Source organism: Convolutriloba macropyga, chromosome 8 (assembly GCF_964194025.1).
Source record: "Convolutriloba macropyga chromosome 8, txConMacr16.3, whole genome shotgun sequence".
Taxonomy (NCBI): Eukaryota; Metazoa; Xenacoelomorpha; order Acoela; family Convolutidae; genus Convolutriloba; species Convolutriloba macropyga.
Genome location: NC_134475.1, coordinates 19474320 through 19501317, shown reverse-complemented (window position 1 = coordinate 19501317; position 26998 = coordinate 19474320). Strand labels below are relative to the sequence as shown.

The 26998-nt window shown below is 35.5% G+C and overlaps 1 protein-coding gene across 1 annotated transcript; it reads right to left on the bottom strand.

Annotated features, from left to right (window-relative positions):
- Positions 1 to 25058, bottom strand: LOC142344978 (uncharacterized). Its single transcript, XM_075397061.1, has 7 exons — positions 25007 to 25058; positions 24330 to 24533; positions 20516 to 20599; positions 10060 to 10229; positions 9232 to 9385; positions 3545 to 3648; positions 1 to 281 (listed from the first exon to the last, which is right to left on the bottom strand). Exons 2-7 carry the CDS (start codon positions 24353 to 24355, stop codon positions 1 to 3), a joined length of 819 nt encoding a protein of 272 aa, XP_075253176.1. The 5' UTR covers positions 24356 to 24533; positions 25007 to 25058.
- Positions 25059 to 26998: the final 1940 nt, after the last annotated feature.

The window sequence follows — 26998 nt, the reverse complement described above, 5'->3', positions numbered from 1 at the left end:
TCATAACATACCATCTGCAGATTTCTTTGATGTCTTCTGTTCATCTCCTTTTCGAAAACTAGCTTTTTTTGCTTCGTCTCCTTTCGAGCTTCCACCGTCTGTATCACTGGATGCAGAGGACGGATCCCGAGGTGCCAAGATGTCCTGATCCCCGCTAGCAAATTTCTCATTTCTGTAGTCTCTGTACACACAAGCAGGCACTGATGCGTCATTCTTCAACACCTTCTGTTCTTCCTCGTAGCAACTTTTAACTACCGTCAGAATTCCAGCTGTGCTTCTTGCTGAAATTCATTACTCCAGTGCGCCCTCAGGTACAGAGCACTTGCCATTACATAGTAATTCATTATGTAAAAATGCGGCACGTGCGTCTGGGGGGTGCAAATAATATGTACTCACTAAGCTGGGGGCACAAATGGAAAAGATCCCCTATTAGTGGAAAAGATCCACTAATTTGATTGCTTTTTATTGTTAAACATACTCTTGTTATTTAACGAGAGGATAGGGGGGTTCGTGTCAATACCAGAAAGGGGATAGTAAATAAGACTTATATGAGCAAAGTTTCAGTAGCGGGCATCCAAAATTGGCTTTAAATGTTTAAACCGTTCCTATTTTGATTTTGTTTTTCAATACTAAATCTGTTCCTATTTGTTGCTTTGCTGAGCAAATGGTGCTTAAAATAACGTTGAGTAGAATGGGCCGAGAATGAAGCAAGCCTAGAGAAGTCAAAAAGATTTCACGCAAATTGTCGAAAAAAGTGGCAAAATGAGGTAAAGCGAAGCAAATTTATGACCGACGAAGTAAAAAAATATAACAAGGCAAGTCTTGACATACTACTCAAAGAATTGGGCATTAACAAATTTAAGAAAGAAAAAACTGGAATGGACAATGATTGGATGAGGAAAACAATTTTGAAGAAAAAATCACATCCAAAAAAATCGAAAAAACATTAAAAAACAATGTTAAAATGCCGCATTTGAACAAAAAAAACCACTAGTGAGAAAGCAAATTTTTCTTCAAAGGCCATTTTCTCAATCTACTTTAAATTTAGAGCAAAAAAATTACACTCCGCAAAACCAATCGTTTTTCGAGAACTACTTTTTCGAGAACTTCTAAAAGCCGCCCTTCACACCATAAGTACAAGTCTGCAAAACACTTTCTGTGAATCTCATGCTTGGAGACTAATAGCTCTCATAGAACTTAATGCCCGCTGGGCGTTACAGGTTTATCCTGTTTTAAGAACAAAAAGTCAAATAAGTCAGACGAAAAATCGGTCAAGCGAAAGATCGCATAATAAAAGACCAATAGGAACAATATAAGTGCTACTAACTTCGTTTGAGAGCAATTAAAAACGATAAATACTAACAAAATTAGAAAAAAATGGAAGAGAAGACAAACATTTTTTCAAAATGTTTACCATCTGCAACCAAAAAACAACTATACGCAACACATCGTACACTTTATTTAAATTTTTATTGAAAAATGCGTATCAATTAATAAACGAAACAATAGGAATGTGCCTACAGTGAAAACCAATGAAAGTGTACGCTAATGAATAAAATGAATATCAACGAAGGGTTGTTGTCACCGCAGAGGGAGTTATCATACTCCTATGTGAAGCCGAGTTTTTGGTCAGCTGCGAGGACTATCGTTTTAATATGTTTATCTCTCATTGCGATAAAAAAAATGCATAAATTATACCAATTTAAAGGAAACGAGACTACTTTTCTTTGCTGCTCTTTTCCACTACTCTTTATAATCAATTAAGGATGACAAAAGAAAAGCAGAGAAAAATGATCTTTCTCTTTTGATTTTTCTCAACGTCAAATATCCAATGTGTCGTAGTAATAATCTTACTTTTTCAATGTTCTTAATCGGAGAGGTTTTATATCTGATGCTACATTAAGATGCAGAAGTATTACCAAATCGTCACGGGCAGATATGCCCGATGCGTGTATCTCGTGTTCGTTTTTACTATGTTGATACATTGAAAGTGGAGCAATATTGCGGAAAATAGCTACTTTAGCAGAAACCGGCAAAATGAAAGGGAATATCGTATCCAGTGTTTGCAAAAGTGTCCTAATTTTTGTCACGAAATACAAGTACAAACTTACTAAACTATTTTTCGCGCGAGTTGTATCACACATCCGCTCCATTTATCTGTCGATTTTTTGCACGCAATGTAGCTCGATTTCGCATATAAGCCGCAATTAAGCTTAACTTAATTACTACTTATTTAATTAAGCCTAATTTATTACTATTAGTAGTACTTTATTACTACTTTATTACTACTTATAGTACTTTATTACTACTTATTACTACTTATTAGTACTATTTATTACTACTTATTAAACTCGGCCAGTCCCGCATTGATATACAAAGCCTTTGATGTGCGAGGGATTTTTCGGAAAAAAAAACAGTTTTTGTGGTTGCATGTATTTAAAGCACTTTAAAGCATTGAAAGCTTTAATTAAATCTTTATTAAAGTGCCTATTGCATGCTCAAAATGCGCACGAATAAGAGATACCTAAATTGAGCGGAAACGTGCTACAAGATTTGTTACCTACTTTTCGCACCAAAATTCTTTTACTTAGCAAAATTGGCGGAACCCCTTTTGCGAAAAATAAGAAACGAAGGATGTCTCCTAATTTCGTGTATCTAATTTTCGAGCCAATTTTACTAAGGTGGAAGTTTTTGGGGCATACTTCTGCATCGTAATTTATATGAACGAGAGTTGATAACAAACCAAACAACATATTTTTTTTACAAAATCTCTTCATAAATTTTAGTGTCTCTCCTCCTCAGAAAAAGAACTCCGGAAAAATATTTTTTTTCTAAGAATTGCCCTATCTTAGTATCAATTGCCTTAACATTATAATTTACGACTGAAAAGGATGATTCTTCACGAAACGTTTGAAAACAGGACCTATTTAGCTTTTATAATTGACTTCAATCATCCTGAATCAAACAAAAAAGTCACCACAACCACTAGGAAAACTAATTTTGAAACCAAACAATAACAGAATACTATTAAAATTAGACGAAGGGCATCAAGACTGCTAAATGTGCCCATAAAAAGTCAACCGACAAAATAAGCTCAAAATTGGTTTTAATTTTCTAATATTTGGTTCAGATTATCCTGAAGCTTACAAGTCGAAAGAAATTTTGATGAGATCACCAAAAACCTCCCTATCTCTTCGATGCTACTGGCAATCAATTTTGGTTCCAAGTTCTGCAATATCCATGATGGGAATATCATTAACTACAGCGTGATAGCTAAAAAGTTTGATGTGTTATATAGACCTCGGGAAAAGGTTTTACACCTTTGAAGAACTTCACAATATAATGCCTTCAAAAAATAAACTTAAAATTTTTTTGTCAAATGCTCACGACGGTTCTGTTAAATGAAATTTGACATCAACAAGTTCTTTAAAAGTAAACAATGCGGTGCAGGATACTAATCATAATTTTTGTCGAGTTGAATTATGGAAGATTAATAGTTAAGCATTTAATTGTGGTGTCTGTGTTTGTGGGTTCTACTACTCACGGTGTTGCTGTACTCTAAGGAGGAGTCTGAGATGGTCAATGAGAAGAAGTAGGGATCGGTAGTTCTTCATTGCACTCTCCGCCAGACTCGTCTTCTCAACCCACCTAAAACACATCAACGCTCAAAAGTGTTCAACTTATCATGCGTAAATTCTTTGCATTTTCCTTCTTTCTGTCTTCTGATCTATCATAAAAAAACTTTAACCCTATTTGAAATTACCCCATGAAGCTTATTCAATTCATTTTTTCCCTGGTTGTGGTCGGCGTTAGTGATTCCGACAAAAAAATCTGCCGTGATTGAACCCAACCAAAAAATAATGACCACTGCCATACTTGCTCGTACTTGAATCCTTCAAAATGAGATCAAGATTTGACTCACTCTCAGACAATGTCAAATCAGACTTCCCGAGAAGCGGTGACTATAAGAGAAAACTCTGCTCGGTCAAATGTGCTTTTACAAAAAAAAATAGAAATTGTTAAGCCTGCCATCTTTTTTAATAAGAAATTCAAACCATTGACATAATATAACTGTTGTGGTGTAAATACTTAATTGTTCCGCTGTTCACAGAGCGTGGTTCCAATGGAGTACGCGGTCAATCAAAATTTGTTTTAAGTCAAATTAAAAAATATTTTAAGTCAAGCGAACCAACTGCTTTAAAAACGTTAACCCAGGCTGAGGTGTGCGCTTGAAATCGTCCAGATCAGACCATCCCAGACCGAAAGTGCCTCTGATCAAACGCAACGGTGCTCGACAGCTTGTGTGCGCTCGAAGTGCGTTCGAATATGCCCCTGATCAGACTCAAGCGAGCTCGACAGTTTCTATGCAATCGAACATACCTGCTTTCCTGATTTGACCTACCTGCGTTCGAATTCGTCTCTGATCAAACTCAAGTGTACTATACAGTTTCTGTGCGCTCGAAAAGACCCGTCTTCCTGATCAGACCCACCTGCGCTCGAAAGTACTTCTGATCAGACTCCCGAGTCAAAGTGAGCGCACATGCGTTCGAAATGGTCTGATCGGGACAATTTTGGTGGTTGGACGGAAGGGGCTACAATTTCAAACTCATTATACAAATATTTATAGGCATAAGCCGTTTCTAATCGACCACCTACAATTGAAAATGATTAAAAAAGGTAAAAATCACCGAAGAAATGGCATTTTTGAAGAAACATTATTGAAATCATTATTTATTACTAGGCATTGGTAATGTGCATTATCAAAAAATGCTCCAAACAAACAGTAGACAAAGTACGAAATCAAAAAATCCTTGGTCTGCTACTTTCAAGAGAGTAGTAGTGGCATCTTGTTGGAACAATAGCAGCAGTTTGCTACACAATATGCAACACAATTTAAAACATAAAATTGTCCTTTCAACTTCGTAAAATAGCGTTTTAACAAGAATTATTTAAAAAAACATGAGAAAATTGATTACAATTTTTTAGATACAAAGTCAAAAAGTATGTCAAATTCGGCAACCCACAACGAGTAATCACTTGTGATAGGATCTATGTGTGAGGCGAAACCTGATAATTGAGTTCATAAAAATTCCTTAAGTGACAATCAGGTAAAATAAGCTCATGCTTTTTGTGATTAAAAATTTAGAAGAGTTTATCTAATAGATTTTTTCAGTAATCCTCAATTCTAATTCTCTAATAACAGCCAAACGTTCATTTGAGCGTAATAAAAATAAACTGTTTTGCATTACTGGTTAAAACAGCCCCCTTAATTTAGTTCAAATTCGCTCTTATTATAAGACTGCGGATTTCATGTACGGAAAATTGAACTACAATAACACTAATCCGTCTGTGCTTTCCACAAACAATTTTGGTGAGGTTGTTTGGGATAACACTGATCATGCAAATTGGACGGTAATTAGGCAAATTATGGAATCTAATTAGGCAAATTGTGGAATCCAATTACGGAGTTTGTATGTTCTAATTACGCAAATCGTGGACTTTAATAATGAAAACTGTTGCACCAGAATTTCTTCCACTAGCTCAGTTCACTCTGCTGAAAAAATTATTGTGCTACAGTTTCTTTTGTAAAAATACTTTGTATAAATTAGAAATAATTAGACATTTTGTTTGTGTGTTTACTAGGAAACGATGTCTGAATACAAATATGAAAAAATCCCAATTAACACAAGATCTTCGGCACTTAGCACTGAAAACACAACTATAAAGATGTTGAGGGCAAAAATAAAACCGCGAAAACAAAATTAGTCTCAAATTTTCACAAAAATGAAGCTCAAAAACTTCCAAACTTTTCTCCGTTTCCTTTACTTAATTTCCTCAAAATATTCCAACGCAAGCCAATTTAGCAAAAGTAAGTGTTCCCCACAGAACGAACGAATGTATTAAGATTGCGTGTGCAATGCACTTGCTCAAATCGGTGAATTATGCCCGATTTGGGGATTTGTATTGATCACTGATGTGCTCAATCAATGCTGTACAAAAAAAGACAGATTGTACGTCAGCAAGTTCTAAGAAACATTTCTAAAAAGATCAATGAATTTAGATAAAATCCCATTAAGTTTTGTATTCGAAATACTTGATCAAAAGGAATTTTTCAACTGATTGGGGCCAAGAGTTGGCATAATTACCTCTTCGCACTATCAACTTTTTAGTTTATCTCACACTTAGGGAGATTGAGAATCATAACCTACTAATATCTGGCAAATTGTTCTCAAACGACCAGAGAGTTGTTGGCTTCTGTAGTAGCCAGCTGGGCTAAGGGGTGCTAGCTTTAGGGGATGAGCGAGTGTGTGTGTGTGTGTGTGTGTTGTTGGGGGTAGTCAAGTATGAGGGGGGATAAGGTTGGGAGGGCTGGGCGACATGAGAGTTCTCCAGTTGCAGGAGTCGTGGACTGGGGGATTGAGGAGGGCGGGGGACTGGGTTTATTGAGGGGGGGGACTGAGATATTTGTCAATTATCACCAAAAAATACAATTACGACTATAAAGAAGTTGAGGGCGAAAATGAGGGTTGAGGGCGAAAATTGAGACCGCGAGGTCTTAATTATAAACAAAAATAAAACTAGAAAGGTTTCGAAACTTGTTTTTCCGTTTCAAGGTTACATTTGAATATAACTTTTGGAAGCAAACTCAAAAGATTAAAAAAAATTACATTAGCAGAATACATTTTCAGTTATTCTTTGAGCAATTTTTACAATTTGATTAATACATTTTTCCTCTCGTTCAATGCAAAATCAGTTTTTGGTCTTTCTTAGCTCATCTATACTTTCACGGCTTTTTGTACTCAAGTTCAACACCTGAAGCAAATAATAGATTCTCTTAATTTAAAAAAGTTACTTTCAAGACTATAATTTCAAACAACATCAATTTGAAGCTGTCTATAAAAACATTTGAAAGTTTAAAATATCTTGATTTTTTTTCTCATTTCCCAACTCGCATCAAAACATATCACTAGATTCAGAATTTATGCACTTTGAAATGATAAGAAATAAATAGGAGAACACTAATTGTGCATTTTCAGAAATTGTTTCTCAATTTAGTTCACCAAACCTCTGTTCTGTCTTCCGAAACATCTGTCAATGGAGTATAATCGAAAATAAAATAATTTTGAGGAGGTTAAATTGGAACATCGGAACTTCATTTTAACCTTTATATATAATGAATAGTAAAAACGATAGTCTAGTGAAGAAAATTTAGTCAACATATAGGAGGGGAAAAGAAAAATTTAAAAACCTTGAGCTTGAAAATGAAAATGATAAAAGATTTTATCTAAAAATTATTTCATTTTTTATTTGTTTTTCAATTATATTAGTTTTGCATCTGCAGAGAATATTGATTGGCCAATATTGGCTGAAAAAAAACTTGTGCTGGTATAGCTTATGGTCGGTACTAAAAGGGCAAAAAATGACAAATGAGAACAAAAACAGATTTCAATTTTTGAGCATAATGTTGTTCTTGCAGCCAAAACAGTCCTGAGCGTTGCCTTAATGCATAAACAAATCAATTTTTGACTAAATCTCTACTTGCATGCAAAAATATACTTAATCCAAAGCAGTTCATCAAAAAATTTTCCATTTCTTCTAAGTGATGTTTACTCATAGTTGCAATAGTTAATATCAAAGCAGTTTATCTTAATCGCACATTGGGGCAAGAAAAATTGTCTACGTTTTCCAGCTATCAATCTGTAATAAGCGGGAAAAATAACACTTCTGCTTTGAATTTCTTCATTATAATTCTTCGCTCAACTCTCTGTTCGACTACCTTAATTTGATAAAACCCAGTATTGCTCTTAACTAAACTTTTAAATCAGCTCAAATTAGTCATATGGGAAATTTTTGCAAAAAACGACAACCAAATAAAACATGGAGATTTTTTTACTTTTATTTTATTAGTTGCGACAATGTTGAGAAACATATAGATTTGGTTCAACTCTAGAAGAAGAACTGATTTTCCAAAAATTCAGAATACCGCAAATAACCATAGAAACCAACCGCTGTGGTTCCAGACCAAAATTACGGGGTTTATGAATCAGTTCGCGCTCACAAATTTCAGGACAATGGTCTCATTTTGGTATGATCAGAGGTCACTTCTGTCTGGGATTGTCTGATTTGATGTCTGATTGATGTATTTGATTCAATTTTTTGTAATCGTTTGACTGAGATATTTGTGTTCTGCCAAGAGGCAAAAATAAAGCAGCGTGTTGATCAGAAGCGCATGTAGAGGATATGGAATAATCCAAGCCGTGGTTCAAGTTGGTAAAAAGTCTAAGTCCCATTTACAAAAAAGTTTGAATAACTGCAGATCAAAATGTTTTTCGTGTAACACTGCCTAAATTTAACAACATGGAAAGCTGCTTAATTTTTTAATCTGCTTAAAATCATCAATTTTTCCATTGGCAGTACTCACAGAATTGGCCTTTTCCTTAGCTGAAAATATTACTGCAGATGTCTAATTTTATGAAAAGAGCATATTATGGCAGTATTAGTAGATTTTTTCATAGTTAAAATCATTCTCTGATGAAGCTATTTTGAGCGCACTTAAGTATGATCAGAACCGGTTTCGTGCGCGCTTAAGTCTGACCATTAACGGCTTCAAGCCCAACTGGGTCTGATCATGGACGGTTCGAGCCCAAAGGGATTTAATCGCAAACGGTGCAAGCGCACGATAGTCGATAATCGTGCGGTCGAAGCCTTTGGATCTTTGAGCATTTCCAACGCAACTGAGTCTAATCAGGAACGATTTCGAACGCAATATTTTTTCATTTTTTTTGTTTTTCCTGAGAGATGTTGGCTCTGCTAAGAGGCAACAACAATGCAGCGTTCTGATCAGAGTCCGACTCATCTAAAGTCCGATGGGTCTGATCACAACCAAGGGGTCCAGCTGATATCAAATTCCGGTCCCCTTTATTTTATATTTCCTGGGCACCATCAAGGAAAGTCTGGTCAGAAGCTGCTTTGGTCTGACATTGTCTGATCAGAAACTGTTTTAGTCTGACATTGTCTGTTCAGAAGCTGCTTTGGTCTGGTACTGTCTGACTAGAGTGTGCTTTGGTCCCACATTGTCTGATCAGAGACGGCTACGGTCGCACAGAGATCCGCATTTTTGTTACAAAGTCTGGAAAGGGACTGATCATAAGTTGCTTAATTCTGACACCCCAACCATGGTGATGAACATGATTCAAATACATATTAAATAAACAAAAAGCGCTGATGTACCTGAGTCGCATTTGAAACGAGTGCCAGATGAGACAAACTCCGCTGAGGCAGGAAACAGTAATGGCGAAAGTCCTCACATCTGCAGCATTCTTGTCCGCTTCCGATCTTCTACTGTCCATCACTGTTGCTATGTGCGTCAACACAGTCGCTACACCTAAAATTATTATCAACGAATCCACTAAAAACGCATCGACTTATTGACGTTCAGTTTTGTTGTTCAAGCTTGCCTGTTTTGAACCCTATATGGACGACGCCGGTCAATTTCCAACGGCTATCTTGTCAGATCTTGCAAAGTTTTGCATTTAACGTTCATATTTCAAGGTACAAGATCCGGACTCTTGAAAGAACGAATCTTGCCAGGCCTTTTGAATCTACACGACTTGACTGCAAAATTTGTATCTACTTGACGTCTTAGACGAAATAAAGTCACTTGCCTACACCAGTATAATATGTACTATTAGAATCAGAGCAATTACAATGAATAAATATTGTAAATATTGTAGGCTCTCCCTCATGCTCAAATGTGATTACAGAATTTTTCAGAATTATACGAATTTCCGATTCAGGTGTGTTCAGCATGAAAGATGTTCCCGAATCTATATTCAGAAAGAGAATTGTCGAGAAAAACAGCCTGTTCTAAACTGAATTCGATCTATCCTACGTTTTGTAATAAGAAAATAAAAGCAGCGCTCTAACTGCATAAGGTTTTGATGTAAAAATCTACCAGTACTATATACCCGCTGCTCGAAACTCAGCTCGGCGCATTTTGCATTGTTGCAAAATATCTATGCCATTGTGCAAAAGTTCGCAGAAGTTATGACCACATACCTGTGAGTAGAAGAATAGGGAAGAAGAAGACGAAAGAGTTGAGGTTGAAGTAGCACTCGGATGCCCTTCTGTACATGTTCTTCTTGCACCTGTACCTCCTGGCCAAGTCATCCAATAGGATCTCTGGGTCTGTTAAGGAGTCACTTGCATCTCCACTCGAAATGTCCAGACTGAAACACCAGCAACATCAATTGTCACATTATTCTGTCCGGCAAATTGTACTTTACAGTTCAGATGCCGGTAAAACAAGCTAATTTAGACGATTATTGAACGGGACTAATACGACCACAGCACAAACGCAATCATGCGGTTAATTGAGCACACGGACATGCTGATTGATACGCTTTTAGATGTGAAAAAATCATTTTACAAAGTCGTGCCAATTAAATCTCTATTTTCAGCGGTAATTTAGTCTGGATGGTATTATACTCTGCGTGATAAAGGGCCTCTGACAGTTATCGGGAACTAACGGGTTAATTTACATACCAGGTAGATAGATTATCACAGAAGATAGAAGAGGATGTGGTGAGCTCTTATTTTATGTCCAGGCCCCTATGTCTAATCGTGAACGAGTTGTTGCCGATTCATGACTAATTAGCGTCTTGATACCCCTGATCGTGAACCCGGCTTTGTTAAATGTCAAATTTTAACGGTTAAAAATTCAAATCAAATTTATTAAGTGCCACAAAATCTGTAGAGCTAGAACCCTCCGGCAGCGGATAGAAGCTGCTGAAAACTCAGGAAAAAAGTTGTTGTGAGGCACACAATAGAAGACCAACAGCTAAATAAAATGTACATTTTACCATGTGTGAAGAAATAGGAGCTACATTTGTATTACAGTTCGATTTTACCATTTAGGGTTCTGTGTTGGACATTACTTTTCATTTTTTTCTCTGATTTCCATTTGAAAATGCTGAATTATTAGGTGTCTTGCGTCTAGGATACTTCTACAGACGAAAAAGTAATTATTTTCTCTACTTTGAGCAAATATTACTTTATAAGGAAAAATAATAATCCCTTTCAGCTGTTTGGTGATTAAATTCGAACAAAGTAGATTATGGCTTTCAAGAGATAAATAAAATATCTCTCCCGAAATAAGCATTTGCAGTAATTGAGGGTGAAAAATCAGTACATCATTCCTGCTGCTGCTGCTTTCGGAAGCTATCTCAATTCTTTGTGTCAGTAGAATAAGTAGTTACTACAATTGAGCAATTGTTTTATATCAATTGATCATGACAACAGCAAACCGATATTAGCAGGTGAAATCAACACTTAAAATTTAGCCAACATAATTTATTTTCGTGCTCACTATAAAATGCATTTGTGAATCTCAATTTTCATAAGGAGAATTCAAGATCACAAACAAACACTTCCTTTTTGTCAGAAACAGGGATTTTGAATTTTAAAAAAAAATCTGCTATTTGATCTTAAGGCACTCGATTACGTTGCAATGCTGTCATCAAAAAGTTAGAACGAAACAAAAAGCTCATACGCTACTTTAACTACTCAATGTTGCTCATACGCTCACGGTCAAACATATTAGAAAATGTAGTGCCTTACAGGTAAATTCAACATCTTTTTACTAAAAACAAAAAAATGGCACCTAAATTGAAAATAAACCCTGCCCTTAGTGCCTAAGTTGAATGAAAGAATGAATGCGTGGGGGACATTTCAGTTCAGAAACAATTCAGATTACAGTTGAACACAAACATTTAAAACACGGGGTGCAATGAAATAAAAGATTTGTATCCTCTGTCCTCAGTTTTAATCGGATTAATTTGGGATCCTATGCTGTTCTGGACCCATTGAATTTTCTGTATTTACTACTTATTGTGACGTTTTTACGATATTGATACATGTAGCAATTCCATGCAGCATGAAACTGGCAATTCCGATTAATCCGACGCTTCTCAAAACAATACCGTTTTTTTAACAAAACCGACAAAAACCGACGTTTCATACAAGCAAAACCGATGAAACCAACAAAACCCGACAAATACCGACGCTTCATACAAGCAAAACCGATGAAGCCAACAAAAACCGACAAATACCGACGCCTCATACAAGCAAAACCGATGAAACCGACAAAACCCGACAATTACCGACGCCTCATACAAGCAAAACCGATGAAACCGACAAATACCCGACAAATACCGACGCCTCATACAAGCAAAACCGATGAAACCAATAAAAACCGACAAATACCGACGCCTCATACAAGCAAAACCGATGAAACTGACAAAACCCGACAAATACCGACGCCTCATACAAGCAAAATCGATGAAACCGACAAAACCCGACAAATACCGACGCTTCATACAAGGAAAACCGATGAAACCAACATAAACCGACAAATACCGACGCCTCATACAAGCAAAACCGATGTAACCGACAAAACCCGACAAATACCGACGCCTCATACAAGCAAAACCGATGAAACCGACAAAACCCGACAAATACCGACGCTTCATACAAGAAAAACTGATGAAACCAACAAAAACCGACAAATATCGACACTTCATACAAGCAAAACCGATGAAACCAACAAAAACCGACAAATACCGACGCTTCATACAAGCAAAACCGATGAAACCGACAAAACCCGACAAATACCGACGCTTCATACAAGAAAAACTGATGAAACCAACAAAACCCGACAAATACCGAGGCTTCATACAAGCAAAACCGATGAAACCAACAAAAACCGACAAATACCGACGCTTCATACAAGCAAAACCGATGAAACCAACAAAACCCGACAAATACCGACGCTTCATACAAGCAAAACCGATGAAACCAACAAAAACCGACAAATACCGACGCCTCATACAAGCAAAACCGATGAAACCGACAAAACCCGACAATTACCGACGCCTCATACAAGCAAAACCGATGAAACCGACAAATACCCGACAAATACCGACGCCTCATACAAGCAAAACCGATGAAACCAATAAAAACCGACAAATACCGACGCCTCATACAAGCAAAACCGATGAAACTGACAAAACCCGACAAATACCGACGCCTCATACAAGCAAAATCGATGAAACAGACAAAACCCGACAAATACCGACGCTTCATACAAGGAAAACCGATGAAACCAACAAAAACCGACAAATACCGACGCCTCATACAAGCAAAACCGATGTAACCGACAAAACCCGACAAATACCGACGCCTCATACAAGCAAAACCGATGAAACCGACAAAACCCGACAAATACCGACGCTTCATACAAGAAAAACTGATGAAACCAACAAAAACCGACAAATATCGACGCTTCATACAAGCAAAACCGATGAAACCAACAAAAACCGACAAATACCGACGCTTCATACAAGCAAAACCGATGAAACCGACAAAACCCGACAAATACCGACGCTTCATACAAGAAAAACTGATGAAACCAACAAAACCCGACAAATACCGACGCTTCATACAAGCAAAACCGATGAAACCAACAAAAACCGACAAATACTGACGCTTCATACAAGCAAAACCGATGAAACCAACAAAAACCGACAAATATCGACGCTTCATACAAGCAAAACCGATGAAACCGACAAAACCCGACAAATACCGACGCTTCATACAAGAAAAACTGATGAAACCAACAAAACCCGACAAATACCGACGCTTCATACAAGCACAACCGATGAAACCGACAAATACCCGACAAATACCGACGCCTCATACAAGCAAAACCGATGAAACCAATAAAAACCGACAAATACCGACGCCTCATACAAGCAAAACCGATGAAACTGACAAAACCCGACAAATACCGACGCCTCATACAAGCAAAATCGATGAAACAGACAAAACCCGACAAATACCGACGCTTCATACAAGGAAAACCGATGAAACCAACAAAAACCGACAAATACCGACGCCTCATACAAGCAAAACCGATGTAACCGACAAAACCCGACAAATACCGACGCCTCATACAAGCAAAACCGATGAAACCGACAAAACCCGACAAATACCGACGCTTCATACAAGAAAAACTGATGAAACCAACAAAAACCGACAAATATCGACGCTTCATACAAGCAAAACCGATGAAACCAACAAAAACCGACAAATACCGACGCTTCATACAAGAAAAACTGATGAAACCAACAAAACCCGACAAATACCGACGCTTCATACAAGCAAAACCGATGAAACCAACAAAAACCGACAAATACCGACGCCTCATACAAGCAAAATCGATGAAACCGACAAAACCCGACAAATACCGACGCTTCATACAAGAAAAACCGATGAAACCAACAAAAACCGACAAATACCGACGCCTCATACAAGCAAAACCGATGTAACCGACAAAACCCGACAAATACCGACGCCTCATACAAGCAAAACCGATGAAACCGACAAAACCCGACAAATACCGACGCTTCATACAAGAAAAACTGATGAAACCAACAAAAACCGACAAATATCGACGTTTCGTACGCCACTTTTGTCGGTATTTCTCAGCTTGAGTCTCTTCATAAATTGAACGAGCCAAAGTCTGGATCTTTAACTTCTTCGGTCTTTCTAAGTATTTTCATAAATCGAACGAGCCAAAGTCTGTATCATATCGCATTTTGGTCTGTACGTGTATTTTCATAAGCGTTTTTGAACGAGCACATGAACGAACCGAAATTTTGAACGAGTCAAGGTCTGGATCAAAGGCATTTTTGGTCTGCCTGGGTATTTTCATGAGCAAAAATAGTCTGGATGGGTATTTTCATAGATCATTTTGAGCGAGGACCTCAGCCTGGGAAAGCCCGAAAGCAAAAGTATTTTGGACAAATAGATTTGGACGCTATTACTGCAATTCTGCTTGTTTCTATTATCAGGATGCTCTAGTGATAAACTTTGTTAGCGAATTATTCCTGCTTGGTGCACCAGACAATGACAAAAAAGTTCTACAGAATGATCCGAGAGAAATACGTGAAAAGTGAGCACAAATAATGCACGATCAGCCATTGCTGAAACTAATGATAGTGATTTTCAACAGCCAGCGCTGAAGCTCGCTACTGTGGTTCACATAGAATCGTATTTGTTTCATTTTGGAAAAAAGGTCCGGCCTTGCGTGAGCCGAGATTTCAGAAAAGCATTTAATTAGACTTTAGTTTCATTGAAACTTGGAAACTCGCATTCTGTTTTCAAATCTTTTACTTGTGGTGACCCGCTGACTTCTTCGTACTTCCTGCTCACAGCAGCGAAGCCATTGAACCATGTGAAGAGATTTAAGTAGAAATTTACCATTGTGCTTGTTCACTTCTTCAACAAATATGTAATTGCTGTGACCAAAATTATATCTAGTTTGTGAAAATGCACGAAAATTTTCTCTATTGTTAGGTGATTGTCACTAAGTGTGTTTTATTGTAAACATGTTTTCCTGTGTTTAATTTGAAATGGGCACAATACTAAATTTATTGAGTGTTAATTGTGTTTAACTTCGTTTATGATACTCTTACCAATCCTGTTATCTCAGTTGTTGTTTACTAGGTCCAGAAAACTGAAGAAAAGTAAATCGAAGCTGTCGTTTTCAAATCAGATTTTCTTCTTAAACTAACCGAAAACAATTATTCATACTTTTGAGTAGCTTCTTTAAGTTGCACAACAATGGTTATCAGCTCTACAAGCCTTTCTGGGTCTATAAGAAAGTTTGTCTCACCTGAAAACCGTTCCCTTTCTATGCCTCAATACTTCCAGTTACTTCATAACATTTACACTCTAAATTTGTCTCGTTTGGCATCACACAATTTTTTCTCGTGTGAGCATTGAATTACACGATTTTTTGTGCGATAAACGCAAGTCGAATGTTGTCACATGAGAAAAAATAACTCGTGTGTTAATTTTTCACACAATTTTTCGTGTAATATGAAAATATGGGTTAAAAGCTGAAAAAAAGTTAATCTCAATAGTTTTGAACCCCAAGTTTTTCCTTGCCGGTCAATATCGTTACAAGAAACGTTTTGTGCAAAATTTATAGCTCGAACAAAATCCCTCAAACTTCACCAAACATTCCGGAAAAGAAAGCCTAAAGTTGCCTCTCTATCACTTCAACTTCAATGGTTTGTGACAACTGCTTATTTGTAATCCAAGATCTGGACTAAATTACCGAGGTTCGTTTAATTGCTTTTTTAATGCTTTGAAGTGAAGAAAAATAATACAGACAAATGGGGTGAAGTGGGCCATAATAATGACCAGTTGAGGCATACTGTTTGTAATTTTTGGAGAGTTTGTTTTTGCAGATGGGCCATAACCTTGACCAACCCGAGCCGTTTTGTACCATTAATTGTTTCTATTCCCTGTTTTACAACTAAAGCCTTAATTTGTATTTAAAGTTAACCACTGTCTCTTATTTGTAGTGATTTGTAAACTAATTTTTGGTTGCTGAATAGAAAAAATAATACATGAAAAATCATGTGACGTTTGCCTAAACATCGTGTATTTTTACCCGATTTCTCGCATAAAAATAATTACACAATAACAGGCCGATTCACACGAAAAATTGTGTAAATTTAGAAGATTCACTCGGGCTAAACCGCAGGATTTTTCGTGTGATTCACACAATAAACATCTAATATTCATGCAATTTTTGTTGTGTTTTCAATCAATTTTTCATGCGTTTTCACACAAAAAATCGTGTGGTTTTCACGCGGCAAATTGTTTGACAACACACGACTGTGTGGTTGAAAATTTATGTTGTTGAGAAATTGTGCGAATTTTACATGATTTATCCTGTGAATCACACGAGAAATACTGAGGTTAACCCCGAGACAATTGTGTAAATTTCTGTGATGTCTCGTGTAAATCGACTTTTTTTTGTTTGATTCTTTTTACGCGAGAAATCGGGTAGAGAAACACAACTTTTTTTTGAATTCAAACGATATAGGGTGTATGTTTAGAGAAATTCTCGAACTTAAAAGGAAAACTTCGAAAGCCCCAACCTTCTCAGAGCAACTAGTTGGAAACAGTGCCCTTGTTTTCAAATCACGATACAAAGCATTTAAAATCAGGTTCAGCGCTGCCTACAATTGGGCTACCTAACTGAGCAACAAACAGACGATTGGTTGAATTTAAATACTTTGATTAAAAAATCGACGAGACCTAAAAAAAATAACTGCCAAAAATTACGCGATCAAATTGAAACGTGCCCCGTGAGTTGGACAACTATAACGGCACTCGGTTATGACCAGTCGATTGTACAGCCAAGATATACTTTTCTATTGCTTCTATTGAATAGTATATTGAAATTTTAAACCTAATGAACTTGAGTGGTTAACAACCCAGCTTGAATAGAAAAAATTACAAGGAAGCCTGGTAATATGCGTTCGCACACAAAGTTTCGATGCCTTTCATTTGCATTTTGATATAATTTTTTACTCAATGAGGAAGAGATATAAAACTTTCAAAAATTCCAGTATTGTTCAACAAACCGCTAACTGAATTTTAAAAAAGGCGCATTAGATGGCCGGTAAAACCTGTCATTTTTGAGAATTCGAGACAAGCCTAAATTTCAAACTCTTAAAGACAAACTTAAATGTTAAATGACAACAAACATTAATTAAATCGAAAAATCAATCTTTAAACAAAAATCAAAATGTTATCTGATAAAATCTTTAAAAAAAAACAAATTGAACTGTGCTGCAATGATAAAGTTATGAGACCTGCCCTTAAAAAACATAACATTTCAACAAAAACAGCAGAAAGGGCGAAGTTCAAAAATAAGTTTGCATTTTTGAAAACCATTGTTTTCTAGGTGATTAACACCATCAGTTATCAAGCGAAACAATTCAAAAGGTACAATTATTTTTCTTGAGATATAATTGAGGGACGAGTTGGGACCTGGTCCCATATAGCTCCTGATGAAGCAACTGACACCTGTTAATATCAAAAATAGTTCACACGACTACAAAAAGTTTAACAAGAATTTAACGCAAAAAAATTAACACGAAAATGCTTTGCCAGCGGTTAAAACGATAAGCATTTCGCTGACAAAAGTAAAAAAAGTTCAATTGCGCAGTCTTTCAGCGGCAAAGGGACCTCCCTATTGGTGCGATATTGTCGCAAAGAAACAAAAACCATTCTCAAAATTGAGAAAATATCCAGAAACTGCATTTCTTTAAAACTAAAGCTAAACAAAGTCAACAATCTTTAAATTGAAAATGAAACACTTTAAAGTTGGTAGCTCAGCTGGCTAGAAAAAGTATGCATTCTTTCGTTAAAGGTACTGGCTGTAAATTGACAGAAGTAATATAAAAAGTGACAGAGGTCAGAATTTCGTTAATTTTTTTAAAAACATTTTTTTCCGAAAATCATAAAAGTCAGAATCTTTCAACTAAAAACAAAAACAGATCAACTTGCAACTTCATGGGGAACCAATTGGGCTTGCTTTCCAGTGGGATCAGGTCATAAGGCTACAAAAATACAAATACAGACGGAACTCAAAATTTACAAACGTTTTTACGAAACTGCAGTGTTGAAACCAATAATATTTTGAGACAAAAAAAGCAAATGAACAAAATAAATAAAAATAAAGAAAACTTAAGGTTCAACAAAACGTTGATAGACCTATCAAAAAAAGAACAAGTTAAATGGTGAAAAAGTCAAGAACAAAAAGGGCTACTTTCAGGGGCTCTTACTTTTGTTTGAGAATATTCAAGTTGAATTTCATTAAATCAATTTCCGATCAACTCAAATCATTAAATCAGTTCTACTATATATCTAAAGGGAGGTATTGAGATCATACATTATGCTGAATTTGTCGAACAACTGCAAAATGACAACAAAATAATATTTAAAATTAAAAATTCTAATAATTTGCTCGAAAAAAAGATGTCGCAGCCACCAAAACTCGATAAAAATGCAAACAAATTTAAATATGTTTGATTATGAAATCCCTGAATGCCAGCTGAAACAACGATTAATGTCACTATTTGTTAAGTGTACAAAAAGAACCTCAAAATGGGCAAGCATGTTGAAAACAAAAAATGGTTGAGCTTGCGGTTTTGAGACTTAGCTATAAGTTGACAGAAGTAAGATAAAACGTTCCAAGTTTCTAAAGCTCGCTGATACTCTCTGAAAACAAATATATGCAAAATCTCTAGAGCCATTAGATATCAACTGAAAGCATGGTGTAGTTTTCTTGTAACAAATAATGAGACCAATTCAATTCAAATGACTATGAGACAAAGTCAGGACACTGCAAGAAACAAATGCAGGCAAAGCACGCAAAGTACAAGAATTCATTTTCATTTTATAAAAAAACTTTGCAAATCAACAAATACAATGAGCTTATCCTGAAAATCTATTATATATTATGTTCAGTTGAACTTATTTTCAAATAAATGGGATATGAGTTCAATGAAAATTAACTTGGAGTCATTTGTGACGGTACTTACCATAAAGAGTTTACAAAAAACAGTTTGAAAGTCCAAAAAATCCAATTAATTTTTATTGTTAGAATCGATGAAGAGAACAAAGCTAGTCCTGATATGGATGTGGATCCAACTAAAGCAATATTTGTTCCAAATTTTTGCAATTAGATAGTTTGGGGAACAATTTATTCCAATAAATCTAAAATAAAAGATGCATTTTGGATTCAAACATAGTTAAATTAGCGAAAAACGGGCGAGATTTTAATTCAAGCGTGCTTTTATAGGAAATAAAAGTAAAAATAGCAACCGTATGAAATTGCGAAAAAAAAATAGGAAAAATTTTGTCTTATCACTCGGATGAAACCCTTCAGCAACCCTCCTCTATCTCTAAATGTAAACCAAATAACACTTTTGCTGACACTTTTAGCAATTTTAGTAAAATTGAGGAAAATTCGGCAGAAAAAAATTACCGAAAAAAATGTGAATAAAAATTAAATTTGAGTCGGAAGAAAAATAACTCACGCTTAATAAACTTGGCGGAACAGAATTTGTTTCTGCCAACGAAGGAAACAAGCAGCTGTTACAATATCATTAAGAGGTTTTTTGGTGTGTTTGGAAAAGGGATATTTAAGTTAAAATGAAAATGAATGACTTTCAGCAATAAGTTTGATGTTTCAATAAAAAGAGCTCACCTGAAATGCTATAAAATCATTTTTGTTTAAATTTTAAAAGAATCAGTTCATGCTTTTGTCAATTACTGTTGGGTAAATACAAATGGTTTATGGCATTCTTGCGGGTCTGACAAAATTAGTGCTGTCAATTAACATATTGCTGAGCCTTTGTTTCTTTCTTTCTTTCTTCTTTCCTTCTTCTTTTTTGTCTTAATATAAAATTAATACTCAAAAAGAAGCTGAGGGCAATGATCTTTCACACTATAAAGGGAAACTTGGGGCGACATAGAATAATGATAGTTAATATACAAACTTTATTAAAAACCAACTTTACCCCTTAGAAGGTTCGAACTTGAAGAAAATTTTTTGGAATGGAAAAATTTTGGTTGCAAGTTCTACCTCAAGTTGACATCTTCAGCTGTTTCGTCAATCGTGTATTCTCCTGCACCTGAACTGACTCTCCCCCTGGCACCACTCGAAGGTCTTCAAAAAGTAAACTTTATTCTAACAAAAAGTCACCGTTCCCCCATTAGATCATGACCGTTGATGAATGATAGTTTACACCTTCACAACGTTCTCTAAATAAAGCTAGACCAATTCTCATCAGAGCAAAAACACAAAATATTTTTGATCCCTTCTACTGATTCGTGAATTACAACTTTTTTCTTACATTTGTGATGTATAACATACTTCTAAAAGCATGCCACATAACAGATCAGACAATAGTAAGAAAAAAAGCAGAAAAACAGTTCTTATCATATCTTACTTAATCTCATCAAGTCCTGCATGAGATAATGAAAATATTTCAAATTTGGTTCAAAGAAAATAATTGAAATTTTAAATATAATATTAAATTATCATTTTTCTCATGCCAGATTCCACGGCTAGAACTAATGCTAATTTTAATTCATTGGTACAATTAGAATTAAATAATTCGATAATTAACTTGAAACTTGTATTGTGAAACTTACTGACTTGACAGATGTGAATTAAATTTATTGTTTCTATGCTTCTGAAGGGCGTATTTTTTTTAAAAAAATGCATCAAGCATCTTGAAACGAAGTTAGCATGCCAAACAAAAAATCCCCAGGTTAGCAATTTCACATTTTGTAATCCAAAAATTCACAAAGGTCCAGTTAAAAAACTAGCGCCTACAGTATGTTTCAGTACGTATGCTCTGCAATTTTCCAACCTGGAGTTTTACTAGTTTATATCGCGTCACAAATCAAAAATCACGCAAGTTTGAAAGTCAGACAAAACTCGGTCGGTTCAAAAGCCGGGATTACAAAAATGCATTAAAAGACGAGCAAGACTCTTTTACACTTCGCTTGAGAGCAATAATTACATTAAAGATAATTATTCCGTACCCACATTAGCTATGATCAAAATTGTTTGTTTTTTTGTTCAATCAATTTTGACCAATATTGACAGTTTCTTGTAGACAGTTCTGAGTGGTGTCATAAAATGCCACTCAAGCGTAGAATTTTAAATTTAAATTAAATTTTATGTTACTTTTTAAGGAGATGTAAGCGAGATTTCAATCTCGTGAACATTTTAATTTTGTGCGGCTGATTTCCCTTGACTTTGGGTACATCTTCCTTAATTGTTGCTCAAAATTTCGTCATTTCGGAATATGTTAAAATTGTTAACAAAGCTAAGTGGGTGCATATTATTTGACGCAGGTGCCATATTTTTACGTAATCATTTATCATGTAATGACACGTGCTCTGTAAATGGGGGCAGCATGACGTACTGGGGGAGGGGCACAAACAGAAGAGATCCCGAAAGTGTTATCTGTTCTACAATTAAGGATTATGGAGGATTTTTTATTACTTTGCACTATTTTTATTATTTTGGATAAAACTCCAAAAAAAAAGTTTTTTTATGAAAATGATACCAAATGAGATAGTTCAGCCCACTTTGTCCAAATTTGCCACTAGTACAGACCTGCAAAACTGCTGACACAATCTCAATAAACTTTGCCGCGGGATTTGTTGACTTCCGCATCATAAAAGATTGTTCTGAAATTCGAATACTGCCTTTGTCTGATTTCATCCAAAATGATGTTGATCCAAAATGCATTTTTATATTTGACAAAAAAAATTTTTTTCCAAATTGAGTGACAACAAGTCTAGTTTTGGTCTCATAGTGAATTTTTACGATCTTGTTTTATTCGGACGGTTTTTTTATGATCTGTTCATAGTATATTTTGACGTTTTGAAGTCAAGGAGAAGCAAAATTGAAGAGACGCTTTTGTTTGCGCTAATGTAAAAAGGAAAACACCAAAAACCATTAGCTCTGAGAGCAGAAAAATTTATTCTAACTACTTTTAAAAAGGCGTTTTAATTGGTATATAAATCAACTTTTGGTTAAAATTTGGCACTAAAATCTTTCATCGCTTTCTTTGTTTTTATATCAATTACGGAAAAACCTTTTTTCTCGGAGTTCAATTAAAAAGAGGTTTTATTTACGAGTCAAACGCGTCCAATGATCAAACGTAGGTTTTGAGTTTCAACAAAATGATGTTTTAGTGGGTTGGACAACTTGTCCTGATTTTTTATATTTCTCGAGTTTTACAAGCCTTTGTCGGTTCTAATTTTCAGATTTAGTCTCAATAACCAACGTTGCAATGGGCTTCTTAAAGAGAAAAACATGTGCCTCTCTAATGCTTTCTGTTGATACCGAATGGCTCATGTGACTTTGACAAATATGTCCAAAAATTTAGTGAAATCATGAACTTACTGAATTTTTCTTTTTTTCTCAACAAGTAAACTAGACTCGTTAATGACAGTGCATTGGCAATTTAACGGCAACCACAGTTTGTATATCAGTTTTATGTTTTGTAAAATGGCTCTCTGGTTTTGTGCTTTGAATTTTTTTGAAATTTTAAATGAGTTCTGGGCATTTGCTATTTTTTGTTGTCTTTTAATTGGGTCAAAAAATTATAAGACACCAAAAAGATTTTCGTTAAAAAAGGCAGAATTGATCTTTCCCTTTTTGTCTTATGTTTATGTTGTCTTATGTCATTCTCTGACAAACTCAAATCTCTCAATCGCTTTTTATGGAGGTAAAATTGAATCTGTGTATACTTTTAGTTCATGTTTTATGGTTTTATGGATTTTTTTTCATTTGTTTTTCCAAAAAATTAAATTGTTGGCCGGTACAAATATTGGCAGGTCTCTTTTACGTTTTAAAATTATTCTCTTGTTTTTGTATTTAAACCCATGCTTGAGACTCTGACGCTAAGTGTTTTGGTAAAATCTTTGCGAATGTTTAATACTGGTCAATAGTTATTGCTTTTTTGTTGCCACTTCACAGAGATCTTTGAAAATAAGCCCCATTGACGATCAAAAGAGGCTTCAGTGGAAATATATAATCTTTTTGCTTAATATCACGGGGTTACAATTGTTTAAACTAGGTGTGGTTTAATTAGGTTTAAGTTGTTTCAATTTTTGCTAGTATATGTTTTTTTGCACTCTAATGACCTAGTTTGAAAAATCAGATTTCCACTTGGATTCTTGAAGATTTGCATATGATTCCCTCTTTTTCTCTCTGGTTGACTGCTAATGGGTGTTGTGACATATACGGTTTCAAATTTTTGATAGATTTTTGAGTGTTGCCTCATTTTGATCCCTTTTTTTGCTGACTTGTAATTGACCTTCAATAAAGCAGATCCAGCCTGCTTTCTAATGGCGTACAAATTGATTTGTTAACTTTAGGTTTTATCTGATGCTATTTTGACGTGGTTATTCATGTTTGTTTTTAAACAACAAAATAATAATCAGTTTTGTCCCTAATTAATGTGTTTGTTGTTGATTTCTATTGCTGCTTGTCTTGTCCTGTTTCCGAAGTATGTGAATTATTAAAATCTTGTGTCTCTTCCCATTTTGGTAGACAGATATGTCAAAAATGTGGATGCGCGAGGTCGGAACATTATGTGCAAACGCATGGTTGGTTATTTGTGATCTTTGACACATTGGGCACGTTTGGCACTTGGATTTTTGCCGTGATGCCGTTCCGTTTATTTTGTACCAAATTTTTGTCCTTTTACTTTGTCATTTGAAACAGTTCTCTGTGGAAAAGTAATATTCAAAAAACATAATTCCATAATGTGCTAAAAACCAATCATGTGTTCCATAATTCTAATTGCAAGTTTCTCAAGAATCAAAATTTAATTTATAACTGTGAGAGCAGAAGGATGGTTGCAACTTACAGTGATCCTTTTCCTTGTAAACTCATTGTCAATCACCACACACACCCACCATGACAGTTACACTTGTTTACATACATAAATAAACGCTCGAGATCACGTATGAAGTCACTACATAAATTGTCACCATTTGGGATCAATTGAAAAAGTAAACGTAAAATTTTGAACTTCTCTGTTTTAGACAACGCAGACACATCTTGGTTTTTCCTTTAAAGGATGGAAAGTGATGAGCTAACGGGAGTAAATATAGTAGAACTCAGGAACGCCACAAACAAGTTTGAGGTCATATACCAAATTGACCTCTGGTCAAACTCAATTCGGCACCGCTACCAAGAGTTCTGCGCACTCGATTTGGGTCTAACCAGAGCAAGTCAGTACTGTATAGTTGGCGTTTGTCATGTTACCCCGTGACGCGTAATTATGCTATGATGCCCTAATATGTGAAAGAGATTTAAAAAATGACACAAAAACAATGTAAAATTTTACTTCATCGAGAGTTGCGTGTCGCTTTTGATATCAATTGGAGTTCAAATAAACCTCAGTTGTCCAGTTTCTGCTCCGCTATTCACAAAAACATCACAAAGTAATTTCTAGACGTAGTATTTAGATTCAAATTACTTTAATTGCGTTAAACTATGTAAACGAGTGCGTTCATCATGTTTAGTTCAATACCTTGTTACCTGATTTTATTTTACAAGATTGTACTTTTCCAAAGTTAAGTATATGGATTCATCAGCAATTTCTATCCTATATCATAACTATAAGAGAAGTAGAAAAATAGTTAAAATAAAAGAACCAATTGAAGGCTCGTAAACTTTTAATCAACACCTGTTGCGATAATAGTAGCTAAAAAAACTGCCAGTGTAATAAGTTTTAATGCCCGATCGACATTGGAAAAACACTTCAGCATTAGACTACCACACTCATTAGAGTTTACCACACTCTTTTATCGCCACTGTTACTAATTAAACAGTGGCGATAAAAGAATGGTGATAAACTCGTAGTCTGATGATGGGAACAGTTTGATAAACTTGTCTAACGTCTGAATTGCTGCTGCAATGGTATAATTTTGACTGCGTTCAATTTTGAAAAGATCGCAACAGGTGTTGATTTAACAAATTACCACACGGTTGTTATCGCCCTCGAAGTTATCATTTGGCTTCGCCTCAGAGTTTTATAAATTCTCGGTGGCGATAACAATCGTGTGGTAATATTCATTAAAGCACTGCTTTTGACTTTGTGAAACTGTTTATCAAACTTCAAAAAAGTGTCCACGTTAGAGTGTTCCTACTTTAGAGATGTACGTAATTTTGCATTGTTTAATAGGAGCAGAACTGAAGTAATGGTTGCGTGACTCTGCTTGAAGTCACTGAGAACTTCTGGCGTTTATCGAGAAACGCTATGCTGTTCGAGATATTCAGTCAGAATTTCGAAGTGACTTCTGCAGAGTTACGTAACCATACTTTAAACACTTTAATTTTGTTCGTAGGGCAGCTATATTAACGCATGTAACATTTTAAATTAAACACATGAGACTGCTGCTTTTGACACTCGTTATTGGTGATTTCACTCGGCCTCTAGAACCGTTTTGGTCTATTGAAATCTTTGTACAACGAAAAATGTAAACTGAACGTGCAGTTTTGCTTGAAATTGGAATGCGTTAAAGCAGCAAAACTAAAGCTATAACTGGCCATTAATGCTGAATATTACGTTAACAATATAATAATACGCCAACTGTTCCGCGAACTGTCCAATTGTGCTCGCTCTTACTTCAACTGGACAATTGATGTCAGTTCGAAGGAAAGCAATAGTGGAAACAAAAATCATTCACAGCGAACAGAAGCGGTCTAATAATTGATACAGTTTTTTTTCTTCAATGTAGAAGTTTGCTTGTTGGCCACCTGTCTTAACGAAAGAGAAGCACGAGCAGCTTTTTTAAGTTCAAACATTTCATTCTTGTTTAATAAAAAAACTAGTGTTTGCGATAAGGACAAGACCTAGCAAAATCAATTTCGAATCCGGTTGCTTTTTAAGAGCGTTTTCAAAGTTTTCTTACAGCAGATATCGAGATCATGAATTGGTGATAATAACACTAGCATTCTGTTGGAGCTGAGTTAAGGAATAACAAATTTGCGTAGTAAATTCAGCGCAGATTCAAAACAGATCCAAATAAATGCGTAGGGTTAAAACTATTACTGTGTTCTTTTTATCTGGATTATCCATCCCCTTAGCGAGAAAACTGTATAGCAAATCAGAAACAGCCGCGTATGCCACGTAAGCAGAAAAAATGTAAACAAACTGAATAAAAATAAGCACTCACAATTTCAATTTTTGTCAGCCTCGCAACTCAAGCTAGAAAACAAACTCAACAAAACAATTGTTGAAATAGTATAGTCTTGAGCAGTATATTTGTTACTGCGTCTTGCCAAAACCAAACCCTTGAGCGGTATATTTGTTAAATTGTTACTGTGTCTTGATACCAAAATTTGTCTTGAGCAATATTCTATCAAATATTGTGTCTTGTATCGAAAACGTCTCGAACAGTAAATTCAATTTTCTGTGTCCTGATTTCCAATCATCAACTCGTGAAAACTCTGCAAAAATCGCAACACACACACCTAGGATTAAGTTAGAAACCAATTTTTCATAACACTTCTCAGGCAAAAATTTTT

Excerpts from the sequence above, each read along its gene's own strand:
- LOC142344978 (XM_075397061.1), bottom strand. The coding sequence starts at position 24,355 with ATGAGTTTACAAGGAAAAGGATCACT. Across the intron at positions 10,230-20,515 it reads GCTGAAGATGTCAACTTGAG|TCTGGACATTTCGAGTGGAG; the intron begins GTAGAACTTGCA and ends CTGGTGTTTCAG. Across the intron at positions 3,649-9,231 it reads TCGTTTCAAATGCGACTCAG|GTGGGTTGAGAAGACGAGTC; the intron begins GTACATCAGCGC and ends GATGTGTTTTAG.